This window comes from Peromyscus maniculatus, chromosome 11 (assembly GCF_049852395.1).
Source record: "Peromyscus maniculatus bairdii isolate BWxNUB_F1_BW_parent chromosome 11, HU_Pman_BW_mat_3.1, whole genome shotgun sequence".
NCBI lineage: Eukaryota > Metazoa > Chordata > Mammalia > Rodentia > Cricetidae > Peromyscus > Peromyscus maniculatus.
The window spans coordinates 42,070,876-42,090,527 of NC_134862.1; the positions used below are offsets into that span (position 1 = coordinate 42,070,876).

Consider the following 19,652-nt stretch of genomic DNA (forward strand, 5'->3'; position numbering starts at 1 on the left):
GAGCTCTCTTGAGGGGTGCGCCGAGGGGAAGAGCTGAACGCCGCTGGTGCTCTTGACCTTGCTCATAGGGCACTGGCTAGGGCCTTTGCTCTTGGTCTCCAGCCCCTTGCATTTCCATAAAAGAGGTTGCACTTTCCTTCCACGCCCTGGGGTGGTTCTGGGGCGGGGGAGGGACAATGACATGGGAACTATTCATTCTTGCTTGCCTTCTCCTTTCTCCTTGGAGGTCTAGGTCAGAGTTGGCTCCTGGGGACAATCCCGTCACCAGTATCTGGGGACCAGTGCTGCTAGGGGTGGAGAGGGGGAGGGGAAAGGCAGTACCTCCATTTCTCACGATGTGGACTTCTGCAGGGATCCCATCCCCTCCTGGCCCTGTGGTTCGAATCTGTACCAGGGCGTAGCCAGTGTCTTCAGGCACTGGGATTTCTATCCAGTTCTTGCTGGTGAGGTGGAGTGTAGGAGTTGGGTGTAAGTCATTCTGATACAGCATCTGTGGGATAGAAGTTTGCAGGTACAGCTTCCTGGACCCTCGAGGTTTTGCCTTTTTGCTTCCTTCAATTTCCCATTGTCTGGGCTTCTCATTGGTGGGAGGCAAGTGGGCACGGAGCTAAAAACTCACGTCGGACTCCTAGCCCATCACGCCCTTCCCGTTCTGCAGCTGAACCATGTACCTATTTTTATAGCCTCTACCCGGAGCCCCTGGGCTTCATGTCTCTCCCAGCCCCAAATGTCATGCTCCAGTTTCTCAGATCCGTCTTGCTAGGGACTGCGGGTCTCTGTGACTACTGGGGAGAGGGGAGCAGTTTCTCCAGATGGCAGACCCGTGTTCCTTTCTCACCTTGTAGCCGGTGACTGTGGATTCGTTTCGGAGAGGCACCACAGGGTCCCACTTAAGGTTGAGGCTGGAGCTTGAGAAAGTCCAGGAGATGTTGCCAGGAGGTCGCCGTGGTGCTGCCGGGGGAGGGGAGACGTGAGACACCGCCATATGCTTCCATGTCCACCCCTTACCACCAGCCGGCCCCTTTCCGGTGCCTGCCTATATAGCAGGAATTCTCAGAACCGTCTGTCACCATGAAAATCCAGAAGATGAAAAAGGGAGAGATGTCTCAGGAGCTATGTCTCCACTGCCATATTTCAGGAGGTCCTCTGACCTGCGTCTGCCTGGGGCAGACCATGTGGCGGGAATAGTGAGTGTCTTACTAGATAAACAAAGACCCTGCAAGTCCCTACCCCATGACCCATGCCTTCCCTTATCCCTGGCAGACACTCACGGGGCTTCATGGTCATGGCATCGGCTGACGGGCTAGCTGGTCCAGTACCGGCCCGGTTGTAAGCCCTCACAGTCACGTGGTACTTGGTGTTGGGGTTCAAGCCAGTGACTCGGGCACTGGTGTCTAGCCCCGCGGTCCTCACTCGGTCAGCGGCTGCTTCTTTGTCTCCGGCTTTCCAGTAGCGAATCTAAGAGGGGCAAGATATGCTAAAGTGTATGGCAAAGCTTTTGGCTACCCAGTCCCCATGCTTCCCCCCCCCCCAGGCTGATCCTGTGGTAAACTCTAGTTAGATCATCTGCAAGCAGGGTCACGTGGCTACAGGCCCCTGCACCTGTGGGTACGCAACAGTGTCTAGTCCAAGGGAGGTGTCCAATATATGGGATGAAGGAGGAAGTAGGTGGCTAGTGGGGAGATGATCCTCGTGGTGAGGAGTTAGGGATCCCAGGAGGAATGACTAGTGAGCTGCCAGATGTTCCCACCTCCTCTGGAATGCCCAGCCTTGCCTCTTTGCAGCCCCCGTTGAGGATGCTCACCTCATACCCCAGGAGAATGCCATTTGTGTCTTGTTGCACGGGCTCCCAGCTCACATTCATCTCTGAGGATGAGGACCCCTTGGCCCAGACCTTGGCAGGGGCCACCCTGGGCTCTGGGGACCGATAGAGAATGGGCATACATTCCCGAGACACCTTCGTGTCCCACGAAGTGGCCCTGACTAGGACTGCATCTGCTTAGGATGTGGGGGATCCCAGGGCCCCCCGACGAAGATCAGTGCTCAGGGCAAAGCCCGGGGGACTCCAAGCATACCCTACGCTTGCTTCTCCTCCCGTAGGGCATCCCTTCTCCTTCCCTGGGCCGGGCGGTCAAGGTGGGCCAGGCCCCGGGCCCACCAGCCCACCTTCCTCTGCTGAGTACACTAGTGCAGTGAGGCTCTCGGGCCCATCCCCCCGGCGATTGTAGCTTCGGATCTTGACCTCAAAGGGCGTGTAGGGATGGATGCTGTCGTTGCTGTAGACGAAGTACTGGGCATCAGCCCCAGGCACTCGGGCAGTCTGCCAACTGGAGCTGCCTTGCCTGCGGAAGGACAGCAGGTAGCCGAAGCCATCTCCATTCTGGTACTCCCGTGACATGGGCTAAGGGCAAGAGCATGGTATGGGCCAGGGGGTCGAGGGTACGTGTCCCTGCCCATCCATGTGGCTCCGCCCAGTCTTCACCCGGAGGAGGAGTGGCCCTGGGATGCTTGTGCCTTCTCAAGGGTTTAGTGAGAGGCTACAGGTACATGGGGAGAAGGGGGGGGGGGGGAGGATGCTGCCTGCTTCCAAGTGAGACTTCAGCGGTCCTTTCGGTTTGCTGCCACTGTGTCTGGGGACGAACTAGGTAGGGGGGACGGGGCATAACTCCTGAGAGGCGAGACACCTGCCTGCGTCTCTGTCTCCGCCCACTTACAGTCCAGTTGATGGTGAGCTCGCCAGGGGCTCCACCCCCTCCGCTGAGTCCTGATGGTGCCACCGAGGGGACTGTTAGGGCCAAGGAACACAGATGTGTCATGTGAGTGGGCGGTTAGGGGAGAAAGCCCCCAGCCGGTGGCCTGGAGAGCATCTTAGATGGGACATCACTATTTGTCTTCCCATAGTCCTATCGGGCATGGGTTCAGAGTCAGGCGAGCCTGAGAACAATTCCCATCTTTGCTGTGCTTTCTTGGGCAAGCTACTTAACCTTTCTCCTCTCCATACGATGATGACAGTGTCTCTGTCAAGGTTGAAATGAGAAGAATTTAAACGAGTGGCCAGTCACCATGTGGTGGCTACTCTTGTATGTCACCCTCAGCCCTGTTGGCTTTGCTAAACCGGAGACCAACTCCAGCTTGCTTAAGATGATGGCGATAAAGGACTTGGAACTACAGTTAATGCAAACAACAAAACCCAACCAGTTTTGTTAGGGGAAACTCCAAAGTATTTTATTACTGTTCTCTCTCTCTCTCTCTCTCTCTCTCTCTCTCTCTCTCTCTCTCTCTCTCTCTCTCTCTCTCTCTCTCTGTCTGTCTCTGTCTCTCTCTCTCGTGGTAGATTTAATCTCCCCATCTTTCATATTAGAGATGAGCACAAGGATGCCTCCATCAGCTCAGAGGGCTGGGTCCTAAGTATCTCTGCAGAGCACCCAGTGTGCAGAGGCCTCTACACGGTGATTATGTAGCTTTGCATTTGACCCTCTGAGGAATGCATTTCCAAGACAGAAAGCCTGAGGTCCACAGCAGTTAAGCAACTTGTCCAAGTTCATACAGCTAAGGCACAGCCCAGCCAGACTGTGATCTCCACTCTTACGATCTTAAGGATCATTCTTGTCCCTTTGCATTGTCCTGCATTCGTCCGTTTCTGAGATGCCAGAATCAAAGAGACTCTCTCACCCCACATCCCCAAGAAGTTCAGTCGGAAAGCATGCCCTCTGGAATCTCCTACTCTAGACAGATGGCGGATAAAAGCGTTGAGTGCTTCCAGAGCATGGAGAGCCAGCCTGGAGCAGGTAGGAGAACATGTTTAAGGGATACATGGAGATAGACCCTCCACCATACACAAGCACAGGTCTGGCCAGATGGAAGGAGGGGAACAGGGTCCTGACCATGATGCTATCTTGTGATCCCAGGGCCTCCCCTGGGAATGGTGGGAATATAGCAGGTGACTGGACAGATGGCAGCCCATGTCCGTCTCCCTTCCTGGTTCTCTCCTCACACCCTTCCCTATCTGGGCTCTAACACACATGCACTTTCACTGAGGGTCCCAGACAGATTATCATCCCTTCCACTCCACAGATAGCAGCTAAAAAGGGCCTGGCGTCTGGCTGCTTCTCTAGCTCCCTACACAGCACATGTGGGTACACGCCCACAGAAGAGTACACGTGCTCACAAGACACCTTCCTCATTAGCTGATTTCTGCAGGTGGTGTACATTTAAAAATGGCTCAAGGTTCTTGTCCTAGGTTCAAGATCAGGCTCTCCCCAGGTGACCTTTCTGACCTTGTTCAAATCAGCGGGAAGCTGAAACATGACTACAGAGCAGACCGTGTTTCAGCAAGGGGTTTGGATCGGGCAGTTTGTCCATGCAGCAGCCTCGCCTCTCACTTCACATCGGAGTCCAGGACTGGTAAGCGAATTGGGGCTTTGTTCCAGCTCCCGCTAGGGCACCCTTTGCTGAGAGAGTTTCCTTGAGAACCCCAGAAACTCACCTGCTTCCTTGGTCCGGATTCGGCTGGATGGTCCGCTGGGCTCCCCAGTGCCCAAGATGTTGCTGGCTGAAACTCGAAACTCATAGTCCATCCAAGGCATGAGGCCCAGAACCTGGGCAGTCTCGGCATTGCCCTCGATGTTCACAGGATCTGCAAGGCCCTAGGGGTCAGTGGCTAGCACCCATTTATTGCTGGGATGAGGGCAGGTTCTTCTGGGCCTGTGTGATCTTTGTATCCTACCCTCATCATGGTACCACGATACACTAAGCCTTCAGTTACTCTGACTGAAAAGCTCCTGAGCTCTGATGCCTCAGGGCCTTTGCCAATGCTATGTGCCCCTCACTCCACACACATCGAGCATGCTGGCAATCTCCAGCAACAGTCCTTTGAAGGCTTCAAAGGCACAAGTGCCTCCTCCGGTCCTCTCCTTATTTTCCTGCTGGCTATGACTGCTTCCCTGCCTGCCTAGGTGCTCCCTGGAGAGAGAGAGAGCAACATTTAATTCTCTTTGAAGCCTTCCGCTCAGCTGTTGACCCCCTGACCCTGTCTCCAGCTGTGCACACAGTGGGGGCTTTATCAGTACTGACCCAGGTGGGGCCTCACACTTACTGGTCCGAACCTGCTTCCACTTCCCGGCAGGCGGAGTGCGAGCTTGCAGCGTGTACTTGGCAATGGGGCTGTGGTTGTCAAAGCCACGGCTCCAGCTAACCTGGACGGTGGTGTCTCCAATGTCTCTCACCACCACACCCCCTGGGGGACCTGGGGGACCTGTCCCAAGAAGCAGAGTACACTGGATCAGAAGTGGGCAGCTCCCGATTTGAGTCGGTTTTTTCCAGACCCATCTTGGACTGGCTCGATATCTAGACGGAGCCTCAGAGGGCAGGAAAGACCGGGTGGGAAGCCAAAGGATAGGGACAGGGTAGATCAGTGGGTAGTGATATGTCTCAGCCTTGGAGGCTCACAGAGGCTGTCCCTAAGGGGTTGTATAGATTTCCCAGCACTGAATCTGGAACTCGGGCTCAGCAGAGTCTTGGGGGGTATTTGGGGGATATTGTCTCTCTTGAGTATGGCTTCAGAAGGAACATTCTACTCATCTAGGACCTACGAAGAACCACATAGGAACTCAACAGACGTGTCCATCTCTGTGGCTTCTGTCAGCCTGCAGGGAGGGAAGGGAGGTGTGGGGTGTCAAGCAGCCTAGAGCCTCTCGGGGAACTGGGGTGGCTGACTCCCATCACCTCGGACCAGGACTGTGGCCTCCTTGGATGCACCGTCCACCACTGTCTGGGCCATGCACGAGTACTTCCCTCCATGACAGAGCTGGGCGTTCAGGATAGTCAGGTCCCCAATAGTTTCCTTCTGTGCACAGGGAACAGTAAGGTGTGATGAGTCAGGAAGAAGCCCTGATTAGTATATACAGAACCCGTTTCTCTGGCTGCATGACATCTATGCCCTCTGTGCCCCGGTTTCCTGATCTGTTCAAGGGGAAGAATCTACGTGGTGCCACTTGACAACAAAGTGTGTCACACAAGGCAGTGTGCATGGACCAAGTTAATGAGGGCATTTGCACTGGGAAGAGGGACAGTAGCCGAAAGGACCTTCTGGGGCACTCAGGATGCTAAAGCTTGATTCTAACTTAGAATGGGCACTGGGTAGATTTAAGAAAGGTGGCTGTCAGTCCTAGGATGGGCTTACTGGGAACCGCCTCGGGGGTTAGCAAGAACTTTGGAGGGCTTGAAGGTGGTGATTGCTGAGGCTACCTCAGGTCCCCTGTCTTATCTGGAAGAAGGGAGAGTTATAAGACCCCCCGGCCTTACCACACTGGCCCTCCGGTAGTGACCTCCAGGCTTATCGAAGTCAATGGGAAAGTCATCCAGGGTCCAGGTGAATGTGAGGTCCATGGTGGGGTCGTGGGAGGCATGGCATTGCAGGGTGAGGTTATCGCCCACGTTGATGTCAGCACTCGAAGGAGCTAGAGTGATCTTGGTTGCATCTACAAAGCAAAACAGCCACAACAAAACAAGGCTCTTTGGTGTAAAGGATGGAAACGTCCCAGGCGAGGGAGAGGCTCCTTCCTGTACCCCAAGAAGAAAATTCATGAGCAGCCAGATTCTGGAGGCTGGCCAGGGGTGGTCCCAAGAGACACTAAGTTCTGAGGTAGCCTTGGAAGCAGAAGTATATGGTGCCAGGAGCAGACAGGCTGACAGAACAGCAACCCAGCTGCTGACCCCGGGTCTGAACAGAACACAGTCCTTACCGCGCACGGACAGGATCCCGGTACTGTTAGCTTTGCCCATGAAATTCTCAGCAAAGCAGGTGTATTTGCCTTCATCCGATCGACTGATGTTCCTGATAATCAAGGTGCCATCTGAAGTGACAGTCACTCTGCAGCAAGGACACAAAAGATCTAGTCAACCCAGGATAGACACACTGGTGGCTATGGGAAGGGGACTGGCCTCCAAGAAGCCACCTCAGCGCTGGCACACAGAACCCACCTGGTACTGTTCCCCAAAATCTCAGTGCCCTTGCTCCAAAGTATTGTAGCCTTCGGGGCTGCACGAGGCTGGCAAGGGATGCTGATCTCTCCCCCGCGGGCTGCGGGGATCAGCCGTCTCACAGGGTTCTGCCTGAAGTCGGGGGCCAGGGCTGCAGGAGAGGAGTTACTTACACACCCACCCTGTGATAGCCACAGCCCCTCCACCCCGCTAAGAAGATGTCACCTGGCCATGTGCTAAGCACAATAGGGGCCACCGGAGACCAAGTGGCCGCAGCGTCTCTAGAACTGGAGTCCACCCCTGCACCATTACGTCTCACCCCACTCTCCCTCATGCCTGCTCCGACCACCTGTCTTTCTTTCACTTTTTCCCTTTAAAGATTAATTTTTCACTTCATGTGTATAGCTGTTTTGCCTGCATGTGTGTGGGCGCCAACACCTTCATGCAGTGCCTGAGGAGGCCAGAAGAGGGCGTCAGCTTCTCTGGAACTGGATTACAGATAGTTGTGAGTTGTGGGTCCTGGGAATGGAACCCGGGTCTTCTGCAAGAGCAGCCAGCCTCCTTAACTGTCAAGCCATCTCTCCACCCCACTGCACCCCCAACCCTCAGCTTTCCTTTTTAACCCTCTGAAGTCACCACGCCTTTCTTGCTTCAGGATCTTTGTGCTTGCCTAATGTTACCTGAAAACCCTCCAGATCTCTACAAGGCTGGCTCCTTCAGGTCACGTCCAGGTGACTTCCTCAGAGAGTCTTCCCTGACCACCCCATCTAACAGGCTCACCTCAGTACCACTGCTCTACTGGGTTTTCTTATACCACATTTTTAGAGTATCTGGAATGATTTTCCTGGTTATTTATTCCTCTCCCTCTGTTGGATTGTACAGAACTTGAAGGCAGAGAACTTGTTTATTTCTCAGGAGATGTTGAATAAGTATTGGTTGAGTAAATGAATGAAAGAAAGAATGAGTCTTGGGGCTGGAGAGACGGCTCAGTGGTTAAGAGCATGGAATGTTCTCACAGAGGACCTAAGTTCAATTCCCAGTGCCCATATGGTGGCTCACAACCATCTGTAACTCCCATTCCAGGAAATCAATACTTTCTTCTGATCTCTATGGGCATATGATACACATACAAATACAGGCATTCATACAAATAAAATTAAAAAAACAGTGGTCTTTGTAGAGCCTATTAAAAATAAAGGGTCCTCATGTCCATCTTACAGCAGAAAAAAAATCATAGCAAGCTCAAATGCCTAATGTTTCCTTGGTCCCTGTCAAATGAAGGGCAGGCCTTTCACAGTCCACCCTTGACTCTCGTTTCCCCTCAGAGCAGTGTTCAAGGGGCAGTATGAAGCATTTCTTAAATCAGGAAACTGAGGCAGAGAGTCAGGTGACTTGCCACAGGCCACAAAGCTGAAGGAGCTAGGTTAAATAAGGATCACTCGTCACTGCAGAGAGCATGCTTTGTCTAGCCGTGTCCTTGGAGAACTCTCAGTCTGGTATCTTGAAACTGGTGCTACTTAGCTGCTACTCTTCTTTAAATTTTATTTGTATGAACGCCTGTATTTGTATGTATTATACACACACACACACACACACACACACACACATACACACATGCTCCTGTGCAGGTGTATAGGTGTATGCATACAAGCATGGGTTTGGAGATGCGAAAGCTCTGACCCACCCAGCTACAACCTGCATGTTCCAGGGTTGTCTCCCCCCACCCCACCCCCACCCCCACCCCACCCCCCACGCCCTGCCCCACCCCACTTTACCTTGCACAGCCAGCTCAGCACTGGCATAGATGGTGCCATGCTTATTTTCTGCCACGCACTGGTACATGCCAGAGTCCTCCAGGCTCAGCTTAGAGAATCGCAGGTCCCCAGCCAAGACCTCCACCCGGTTCTGTGCAGAAGAGCCAAGGCAGGGCAGGGAGATCAGGACTGTTGGAGGACGGAAGGGGCTGTGTGTGTGTGTGTGTGTGTGTGTGTGTGTGTGTGTGTGTGTGTGTGCGCGCACAGAGGCTCTAGGCCAACATCAGGATGGGGGTTCATGAGTTCAGGGCTGCCTGGTATCTTAGGCTTCCTGGAGGTCAGACTTAGGATCCCAGATCTCTAAGACCCGTGACCATGTGACTCTGGCATGGGAAGAAGCAACAGAACATCCCAAGACCTCCAGGTTGGCCCATCAGGGCAACAGGGCCAGCAACAGAGGATGCTCATGTGGGAGGGAGCCCGGGAGTTTCCTACCTGGGAGGCCAGAGGCTCCCCGTTTCTCAGCCAGCGCACCATGGGCCGAGGCTTGCCCGCCGCTGCACAGGCCCAACGCAAGTTAGAGCCAATGTCGGCTTCTGTGTCTGAGATCACCTTGAGCCACTCAGGCTGGGCTGTGGGGAAGTAAGAGAGAAAAAAAAAAAAAAACCTGGACTGACTGGGAGGAGCCTTAGGCTCGTTAAATAGGGAATTATAAGGTTGCAGTATTTGTAAGTGACGGTAGGGGGCGCTGTTGGTGTTCTGGGACGGCGAGACAAAGAAGTGGGGGCAGAAGAAAGCTGGCACTCTATGGTTGCGCCCGTGACTGCTTTAGCAACTAAATCACTTGAAAGGCCTGCGTGCTTTCTGTATGCCTCCGCCGAGCTCCGAGATGGCCTCTGCAACTATGCTTAGTAGTCCCGGCAAGGGCCAGAAGGCTCGAGCCAGAGGCCTTCCCGGTCTCTTTGATTTTCATGCTGTTTCCTCAAGGAGAAGGGGGGATGTCCCCAGCTCTGTACCCTGCACAATGATGCGTCCCTGGACGGTGTCCCGGCCCTTGGAATTCTCTGCCTCACATTCATAGGTGCCCTCATCTTCAAAGCTCACGCTGGGGATCTGCAGGGTGGGTTCCGCGGTGGCCCACTGAGGGGACAAAGAGCCATCCACTTTGCGCCACTTGATCCTGGGAACGGGGCTGGGGGTGGGGTGGGGGGGAGAAAGAGCCAGAGGGGGTGAGCCGAGCTGGGCATGCTCCTCACGTGTCCACAGAGCCTCTCTATACTCACGGGCCCTCCTGAAGTGCCGGACAGGGCGAAGGGGACTCTTTTTCGGGGGAGGGGCAGAGGGAAAGAGGGCACAGACAAGACTAGGAACATAGGCAGGGAAGAGACAAGAAGAGGGCTCCCCTGTCACAGCCTCCCCCCCCCCCCGTCCCCCCCCCCCCCCCCCCCCCCGTCCCCAGCCACAGCGGTGAAGCCAATGCCACTGGTTTCCCATGTGGTCTGTACTCTGAAGCCAGCATGCCCTCTCACCCCAGTGGCCAACAGGGGCCTGTGAGCTGGGTCTTTACAGGCCCCCTTTCACACCACCCCATTTTCCCAAGGCATTTTGGTTATTAGTAATTTGTATACTAAAATGGGCTAGGGAACCACTGACTCCAGAGGGGTCAACATACTACCCTGCCAAATGCTCCTTACACACCTTTTTCTGGAGGCCCAATAACTTCCCACATAGCAGTGGTTAAGGAGCCCTGATCTAATGAACCTTTTTTTTTTCTGGGAGAGCAAGAAAAGCTTTCCGTTGTCGTTTTTAAAAGACCTAATGTAACATTCATGCGGCTCTTGTTAAATGCCAAGCATCATTCTCAAGGCCTGGTATCCATTAACTCATCTAATCTTTCTAACAGTCTTACAGGGAAGGCACTGTTACCATGACCACCCACCAGTCAGAGAGCCCAGACTGAGATGGTGTAGTTTGCCAGAGGTCTCCGAGCCAGCAAGTGGTGAAGCTGGGCTTTGGACCGGCAGGATGGGGTCTGCACACTGTGCTTCCTGCCTCTAGGCCTGGGTGCTCCTCAGACCACATTTACTGTTGGGAGGACCATGTGATTCGCTCGTGCCTATAAAGCCCTCATATATAATGTCCTCCTGGCAGAAGTGGTTTCCTTTGGTGGTGGGTGGTGCCTGTTGGGTGCCCAGCACCCTGCTAGCCTACAGACTTTGCCCTCTCTCATCCTGGGATCCCTCCTGCTCCTGAGGGGCTTTGAAATGAAACTGCCCAGTCCCAGGATACTCTCGGCCCTCCTATGGTACTTACTTCCCAAAGGCAAAGCACTCCAGGGTGACCTGCTGCCCGACCAATGCATAGGTCTCTGGGGGGAACCTGGCTTTGATGCTGGGAGCAAAGAGCCGGGGATCTGGGGAGAGAGACATGTAAATGACACACAAAGGCCTCCAGGGAGGTGCTTTGTGTTCAGGGGCCTTGTGCCTTCCAAAGTCCACAAACGTCCAAACACAAATGTTTTGAATCTTTAAACATTCCCTTTCCTCCTGGGGGCCTGGGCAAGGCCCTCCGGGAAGACCAGCTGCCCAACCAGTGCCTAGGTCTCTGGCAGCAGGGCCCCATGCCCTCGGAGCTGCTCTTCTTGGGTTTGGGGGGTAGTCCATTTTCCCAGAGCCTATTTCAGCCCCCTCCTCACAGCCCCACCATCCTGACCTTCAGCAGCCAGGTTGAGCTGCGCGAACTTGCTGAAGACACTCTTGGTGGAGAAGTCCATGTGGCTGGTGGCCAGACAAGAGTAGTTGCCCAGGTCGGAGGCATTGGTCCGGGCGATGTATAGGTTTCCTGTGGTCTGGGACACGAAGTGACGCCCATCCGTTGGGATGAAGTTGGGGAACTCATTGAGGAGCCAGCGGTAGGACAAACCTAGAAAGGAAGGAAGTTTGAGGAAACGAGGGCGTGCTGGTTTCACGGGCAATCTGGGCGGGACCCTGACAGGCTGCATGCTCTGCCTTCTCAGGAGAATTTGCAGCTCTAAACAGGGGTGGGGGTGGGGCATATAGAGGGAAGATATGGCTTCAGCTTTGTCCTCAGGATGCTAGGTACTGGGGACACACTCTCAGGTCTAGCTTGGAAATAGCAGAGCCATTTGAAGTCGCCTCCTGCCCTGTCTTTCCTCTCCGAGCATCCACAAGTCCTTTCTGCTACACTTCCCTCCCAGTCTTACCATGGCCCAGGATCCCCACTTACCTGGGTAGTGGGCAGGTGGGTTACAGGGCAGCATCACCCCCCAGCCCTCGTGGGTTTTCACAGGGTCTCTCTCTTCCTTGGAGAATTCCTGCAGGACTGGAGATGGAGAACAGGGCTCAGGCACTGTCTTCAAGCCTGGGGCTCCCCAGCTCCTCCTCCACGGGGAAGCAGCAGTTTCTAGCCTGCCATTTGTGGGGCAGGAAAGCCCGAGGCTGCCACCTGTCCTTCCTGGGCACCTTTTCCTGGCCCCATCTACCCACACCCAACATCTTGGCTCCCATGGATCTCACAGCCGAAGCGGAGGACAGCCTCTTTGCTGACGACAGTGCCCACTGGGTTTGAGGCTAGGCACTGGTAGACGCCAGCATCCTGTGCCTTGGTGGGGCTCGCGATGACCAGGTTGCCCCCCATCAGTTGGTGACGGGAACTGGGTTCCAGGTTCATATCCGTGCCGTTCATCTTCCACCTACAGCAGGAATGAGTGACGGTGGAGAGAGGCCCTCAGGCCTGCATGGGTAGGAGAACCTGTATGGTTGCCCAGGGCCTCCCGGCACCTATGGCGGGGACCTCACCTGTAGGTGGCTGGAGGGCTAGCTCGGGCACGGCAGGCCAGTGTCACCTGATCCTCCGTGGACTCCTCTGGGAATAGCAGGCCCACAGGCTGCTCTTCAAAGACAGGTCCAAAGGTGGCTGGGGTTCCCTGGACAAAACTCCATCCTGCAAACAGGGGGTACCACGAGAGGCTCAAGGTCTGAGACCGTCGAAGTTAAGGGCGTGCTGTGCCGCAGAACTTAACGGAGATGCCTCATTTTCTGCACTGCCCAGTAGGTGGCCCGCATGTGGCAATTGAGGATTTGGAAGGTGGCTTAGCAACCAAAATTTAAATGTAATTTTAATTAATGTAAATAGCCTGCGCAAGTCCCACCAGTCCATGTTTGCATGGTCAGTAACCTACCTACAGTCACATATTAAGCGCTTGCTGTATACCTGGCCCAGGGCTGTGAAAATGAATCGGACACACAGTCCCTTCCCTTGAAGGACCTTGCCGTGCAGGGGAGGGAACAGAGAGCAGACAGGGCAGGGTGGTGTGCCACAGAGTGCTTCAGGGACAAGATACTGTGAGGCTCTCAGGGGCCCTCACACAGGGGAGGTGGCACGAGAGACATCACCAGCAGGAAATGCAGAAAAGGGTGTGTGTTCCTGGAGTCCAGCGCTCTTCTAGGGCAGTGTAGCCCAGTGAAAAGTGCCCATTTTGGGGAGCTGGGCTAGGCCGCCTTGGGCAAGTAAACCCCCCCATGGGTTGATCTGGTGTTCTCCTGTGAAAAGAGCAGGAATTCACTTCCCGGGTGCATGGCAGGATCTACCCAGGAGAAAGCAGGGAGGGCCTGGCACAGAGGGCGAGTTCATCAACCAGCTGTTAGACCCGACTGGGGACAGTGGGTGGCGGGAGACGGAAGGCCGGATGTTGGGTGTGTGGTAGCAGGTCAACTGGTGGCATTTGGAAAACCGTGTCACATCTCAGGGGAAAGAAAAAAAAAAAAGGCCCAGTGGCCACATGGCCAATCAGGCAGGTGACGCTGCTTAGCGAATGGACTTCACCTAGGCCTTTCCCAGCCCTGTCTCGGCCACCGCCTTGCTCTGCACACACCATTGTCCCATCTCCCCCGAACAGGGTCAGCAGGCTGAGGGGCCGGACAGTAGACAGTCCACACCTGCATCGGCACAGCAGGGGGGTGGCTCGGCCACGGTGGGATCAGGTGGGAGCCAGGCCCCCTAATTGGCTCCTATCTCTCCCGCAGTGGATTTCAGACCTTCCTCGTCGGGTGGGGAGGGGGGGAGGGGAAGAGGGAACTCCATTAACCAATTAGTGCCTTCATTCTGGGCACATCCAGCTGCCAGCCCTACTCCAAGCGTGGCCCCTCTGCTGCAGCTGAGGCCCAGCTCTGGCCCCTTGGGAGTAGGGGCATCTGTTAAGCAGCCCTCTGAATGAGGGATGAGGTAGGAGGCAAGACTTCCAGAATGGTCTGCTGAAGACTTCCCTTGAGTCCTGTTCCTGTTGCCTCCCCCTCCCCCCACCCCCATCCCGGCCCCCAAATACTTGTCACTGTCCTTTGCTGCTGCCTGGGGCCTCAGAGGTGCAGGCTGACAGCAATTGCATCATCTCCCCCAGAAAGCCCAACTTAATCCAGAGTTAATGATGATGGTGGGGGGTAGGGACCCTGTCCCAGCTGGGACCACCTGGAGAGAGGAGAGGGGGAGGGCGGAAGGGAGGAGAAGGAGGGCTGCGGAGGCAGCGGAGGCGGTGGGCTGCTGGGAACCACCTTATACAATAGCAGCTTCCAGGAACTCAGTCTGGGTGGTGGGGGCGGCAGAGTGGGGGCCTGGGCACATCGGTACTTTAAGACTGTCTTTCTTCTCGAAAAAGCTTTGCCCTCTACACTCAGCCATGGGCACACCTTCACACTCACCCCATTATTCACATCCCTGTACACACCTCTGTGTCTCACCTGTACGTGTTCTAACGAGGTTCTCACATCACACATATGTTCACATACAGATGTCTCGCTAAGCCAATCAAATGGCCAGATACACATCTATACGCACTGCTACCCCAGGCAGGAACAGCCAATAGCCCTGCTTGCTCATTGTATATGCACGTTATGTATTCATTAGTAGCTCTACTCACTGGTAATAATTAAGTTATAATAAGAACAGTGCTGTTGATCCAATTGCCTACTGTTGCCTGAAACTGTACTCCAAAATCTTTCTCATAGCACTCTTAAGAAGGGAAGTGATTCTCACCCACAAGGACTGGGACTTAGGAAGGTTTAATAACTCGCCCCACCTCAAAGCAAAGGAGGAGATCTGCCCTCGCCAGCCGCATCGTGCAGCCAGCATTTTTAACCACAGTGGCCACGATTTCTGACTTCAGGTTTTGGAACCATCCGAGGCCCTGATTCCACCCCCAGAGGCCTGAAATCAGAAGTTCTGGGAAGGAAACCCAGAAATCTAGAGTATAAAAAATGCTTCCGAAAGGGGCTGGAGTTGAGGGGCATCAAGGTACAGGCTGTGCCTCACTCACACCCACACCCCACAGCATCTGGTCCACAGACGACCTCACATGGCCCACACTTCCTCCATAGCTACAGATTTACCTGTCTATGCTGTCCCACACATGCACACAGACTCCTGGGCCAAGGCTGCCCCTGTCCCACGTGCCCTTATTCTCTGTCCCCAGTTACTGTTTTCCCCAGAAAAGACATAAGAACTGTTGCAGTAGAAGAAAGGAGCCAGAGAGATGCTATGTGAAGGAAGATGCAGCGCCTCTCCTTGCCCTGGGTTGTGAGTGGTCCAGAGCTCTACTCTAGGATCAGGTGAGCAAGCCAAGAGCAGAGAAGCACGTCCCAGGTCTCAGTAAGGAGTCTATCTACAATCGGGCCACACGTGGGAGGAGGTGGCAGCCCAGGTCCTGGCTCTTTGGCAATTGCCTCTGACCCATTTAGATCAGAGTACCCTGAGCGGTGCGCACACCTCTTGCTTCCAAAAGAAGTTGTCCCCAAGGGAGGGGGTACAGAGGGTCTTCTCCTCTGTCCTCTCTCGGTGGGAATCTCTTGCTCGGTAAAGTGAGAGCGTCCCACCCTGGCAGTTCCCCCAGTCTGGAGGACCCTGTGGGTAGATAGCTAGGCCCAGGGTCTTGGAGTTAGCCCGACCCCTCAGCACCCCCATCAAGCTGGGTGCAGGGTGGATCACAGCAGCAAGGACCCGGTGAGAGCTTCTGGGCATGCCAGCCGAGATGAAGATCTAAAGAGCACGCTGTATCTTGTGAGTGAAAGGGAGGGTCTAAACTCCAGGACTGCGGGCCGAGTGCCCCTTCTCCCCCGTAGCTCTTTGGGGAAAAAGAACCCCCCTGTTGATTTGAGTTTGGGGTTCAGGCCCAGCCAAACAGTAGCCAGCCGGCCTCTCAGCACAGGCCCTGGAGATGCCCAGCTCCAGGACAGGAACTCCAGCTCTCCTCGATCCCTTCTCTGCTTTCTGCCAGCTGCTTCCCATCTGAGCCGAGCCTAGAGAGAGTACCACGGAGATGGGACCCTCCGTCAGCAACCCTGCTCTGCCTCCTCTGGTCCCTTTTTGCCCCTCGCACCCAGGTTGCCTCAAGAAAGCCCTTCAGCATGGTTTGGGGTACCTGTTATCCCCTTGGGTCCAGGACCCTGGAACATTCTGCAGGAAACATTTCTGGATATGATGGAGGTGTCCCGTGGCCTGGGGTGTCCAAGGTGGCTACTGAGCACTTGACATGTGGCAAGTACAGCTGAGGGCATTGTTTTTTTCATCTGAATCACATGTTAGTCCAGGGGTCACACTTGGTGATGCCTACCACACAGGGCAGTGTGGTTCTGGAGGTCACGGCTCCAGTGGTTAGCATGGAGATCTGGCTGTGCCACTTGGTGATGTCTGACCCAGAGGAAGCTACTCAGCTCCTCTGGCTCATTTTCTCTTCATCTTCAGCTTAATAAAGATCCATTACCTTTCCTCCCAACTTCAGAGGTAAGGCAAGATGCACAAATGGGAAGGATTTAGCAAGGAAATGGCCTCAGCAATGCAGAGGAATTGGCACCTAAGTGGTAGTAATGACTTAACCATATAATCAGGCGCTCTTACCTGGAGAGGGGACCAGGGCCACTGCGGCCAGCAGCATCATCAGCAGCAAGCATGGCTTTTTCCTGCCGGGTGTCCCCATGGTGGGTGTTTCAGGCAGAGGCAGAGTTCAGAGGACAGGAGCCACAGCCCAGCTCCAGGAGAATCAACTGGAGACTTCGAGATACCTGAGGAGACAGAGGATGAGGGTCCTGAGCCACGGCGCCCCTCCCAGCTGCAAGCACATCTGGTTGGTGACTTGGTTTCCTGTCTGTGCTGTGGAGCACAAGAGCTCATCTCCCTCGGGTCCCAGAGGAGGGGCTTGGCTATTATGAAGGAGCTCTTCTAGGACTGAGTGCCTCCTATTGCCCCCACCCCCCACCTCTCCGGGGAGTCTGGTTCTGCTCAGTGCCCCGCCCTCCATCCAGCAGGTGCTGATCAGGAAGTGGAAGCAGAGCTAACTGGGAGGCAGGAACCCACCTGCCTGCTGGCCTGCACTCGTGATCCCTCTGTGTCAGGAGGAGCCCTGAGAGAGTGTGGCATGTGCCTGGGTGGGGAGCCAAAGGCATCTTCCTCTGGTGCCCAGGGATCAGGGCCACTCTCTCCCTGCGCTTCTCCCACAGCTGCCTGGGTGGGGACCCCTAAGCCCCTCTGGAGCTGCACAGTCTCTGAACCAGGACTGTTTTTCTCAAAGTAAGGGAAGCTTTATGACTTTTAGCTCTGCCCCAGGCTGGGGTGCCCAGGTGCTGCATCTCGGTGCTTTGCATGGGGTCATGACCCTGGTCCCATCAGCCACACTCCCACCACGTGGGTTAATGGCTCAGCCTCTGTCTTACACTGGGATAGCAGAGACTTGGCACAATCAGCCTTGGCGGGTCTCAGCAGAACAACAGCTGAGGAGATGAAGACCTCATCGGAGAGGATAGGACAGGAACGAGGTCACCTCTCCATCTCCTCCTCCCCATGAAGAATTCCTGACTTCTGGGGGACAGGGACTCCCAGGAACTCCCTTCTAGGTGTTGGGGTTAGCCTGGTCATCACAGCCCATTCTTTCCTCTCGGAGCTGCCGCAGGGCCAGGGCACGGGCACCTGGCTACAGATTCTGCCAGCCTGCCCCCCCCCCCCCTCGCTGCCTGCGGAAGGCCCAGGGCAAGGCTTTCCCCACTAGCTGGTGGTGGAGCCCTGCGGTCTGCATCTGTGTCCTCTGTGAAATTGCTCTCCTCCAGGTCCTTCAGCTCAGGCTCTCTGATGCTTCCTGAGAGAGCAGTCCAGCCCGCTGCCCCGTGGGCTGAGAAGGAGGACTGTGCAGATGACTAAAGGCTCAGGATGTGCCTCACTTCACAACCCCTTCCCTCATAGAAGAAGTCCCCAGCCCTCCTCCACCTGGGCTCTTACCACCTTTCCTGCTTCCAGCCGCCCAAAGTCAAGATGAAGAGTGTCCTGGGCCTGCCAGGGCGTGTGTGGCAGGGATGTCCAGCAGTCTCAAGAGCAGGGGTGGGGGGTCAAGAGGAGAAGCACGCCACCCAGTGTGACCCCAGCCTCATAGTCTCTGCTTCGTGTCGGGAAGTGTGTCCAGTTGTCAAGCCCCATTGGGCCACCCCCCAATCTTGCTACTCTTAGTTCTGTACTGTAGAGTGCAGACAGTGGGCATCTCTAGATCCCCCCCACCGTCCACAGTGTCTCCCCCAATGGCCAAATTCATTTCTCCCTAGGGAAGGTGTCCTCATGATGCAGGGCATTGTTCACACCTCACCCACCTGGAGGCACCCAAGATGTACCAGTCTTCTGAACATGGATTTCAGCCCTTGGCCATCCACAGCTTCTGCCTGCGGGACTGTCTCCAGTGGAAGACTATCAGTCACCCAAGAGGAGAGGCTTGTCCCCTGTCCATCTTTAGAGCACTGTGCCCAGGAAAGTGTCTGGCACATAATATATGTCACTTGTGTGTCACACTCAACTAATCGAGAACCACTGTGGCCGTATGCCTCCGGGAGCAGGTGGACACACGACACACAGGCACTCTCAGTGTATACAGGAGCCTAGTATACACCTGACCAGGCTGGGAGGTCTTTGGTGCTTTGTGTGGCAGCCCAGGGCATATGGTCCATATGCCCACACTCACACATACAAGTACACACACACACACACACACACACACACACACACACACACACACACACACCCCGAGGTCTCCAGATCAGCAGGGTCACAGGGAATCTCAAAGTACACCTCTGGGTGCCACACAAATGTGGGGTATTATCCTCAAAACAGGGAGACGCTGCCTCAGTTTGGAGCCCACCCACCCACCTGATGATTGGGAAACTGGTAGACAGGAGTTGGTAATGAGACCCCATCCTTTTTTTCGCCCTGTAAAGATTGATTATATTTTAAATTATGAGTACTTGTGTGGGTATGTGCATGTGAGTGTAGGTGCCCACAGATGCTGGAAGAGGATGTCAAACCCTCTGCAGCTGGATGCTGGGAACCTAGCTCAAGCCCTTGAGAGCAGTACATACTCTTAACCACTGAGTCCTCTCCCTAGCCCCCGACCTCTCTTTTTAGAGTTCTATGGGCTTAGACAAGTTATTCCCCCAATGGAGTCTCAGTTTTCCCATCAGCAAAATGGGGATTATGTGAGCGTTACAGAGCGGTTCTGTGGCTACATGAGGTATCACCTCTGCTGGTTATCAAGTAGCTGTGAAACCCCAGTGCCATTTGGACCTCTATCAGTCTACTGTGGGGAGAGAGGGAGAGGATGGCTCTAGATAGCCCCTTCTCCTGCCTCCATCTCCCCTGGTATCCACTTCCTGCCCTTGACTTTCCCAGGATGCTCTCTTGCTGAGCGTGCGTGCGTGCGTGCGTGCATGTGCACGCACACGTGTCATGGTGATGGGAAGCAAGGTCTTCTCTATGCCTTGAACCCACAAGCCTCTTGGCATAGCTGGGATCACAGGAATGTGCTACCACATGCAACCCCATTACAGTATTCAGTGACCATGTGCCAGGCATTGTTCTGAGCACACGGGAGGCAGTAAC

General features: G+C 54.9%; 1 protein-coding gene across 1 annotated transcript in view; it reads right to left on the reverse strand.

Annotated features, from left to right (window-relative positions):
* Positions 1-19,652, reverse strand: part of Cntn2 (contactin 2) — a 28,949-nt gene that overhangs the window by 3,946 nt on the left and 5,351 nt on the right. The window contains exons 2-22 of the mRNA XM_006988802.4: positions 16,641-16,804; positions 12,554-12,698; positions 12,272-12,447; positions 11,982-12,077; positions 11,448-11,657; positions 11,049-11,148; positions 9,752-9,927; positions 9,231-9,367; positions 8,757-8,886; positions 6,982-7,132; positions 6,744-6,871; positions 6,304-6,479; positions 5,725-5,845; positions 5,096-5,254; positions 4,487-4,636; positions 2,715-2,785; positions 2,167-2,401; positions 1,805-1,917; positions 1,272-1,458; positions 839-951; positions 322-490 (exon numbers count right to left, since the gene is read on the reverse strand). Of these exons, the coding sequence (XP_006988864.3) occupies positions 322-490; positions 839-951; positions 1,272-1,458; positions 1,805-1,917; positions 2,167-2,401; positions 2,715-2,785; positions 4,487-4,636; positions 5,096-5,254; positions 5,725-5,845; positions 6,304-6,479; positions 6,744-6,871; positions 6,982-7,132; positions 8,757-8,886; positions 9,231-9,367; positions 9,752-9,927; positions 11,049-11,148; positions 11,448-11,657; positions 11,982-12,077; positions 12,272-12,447; positions 12,554-12,698; positions 16,641-16,719 (3,022 nt within the window). The 5' untranslated portion in view covers positions 16,720-16,804. The remainder of the gene's footprint in view (positions 1-321; positions 491-838; positions 952-1,271; positions 1,459-1,804; positions 1,918-2,166; positions 2,402-2,714; positions 2,786-4,486; positions 4,637-5,095; positions 5,255-5,724; positions 5,846-6,303; positions 6,480-6,743; positions 6,872-6,981; positions 7,133-8,756; positions 8,887-9,230; positions 9,368-9,751; positions 9,928-11,048; positions 11,149-11,447; positions 11,658-11,981; positions 12,078-12,271; positions 12,448-12,553; positions 12,699-16,640; positions 16,805-19,652) is intronic.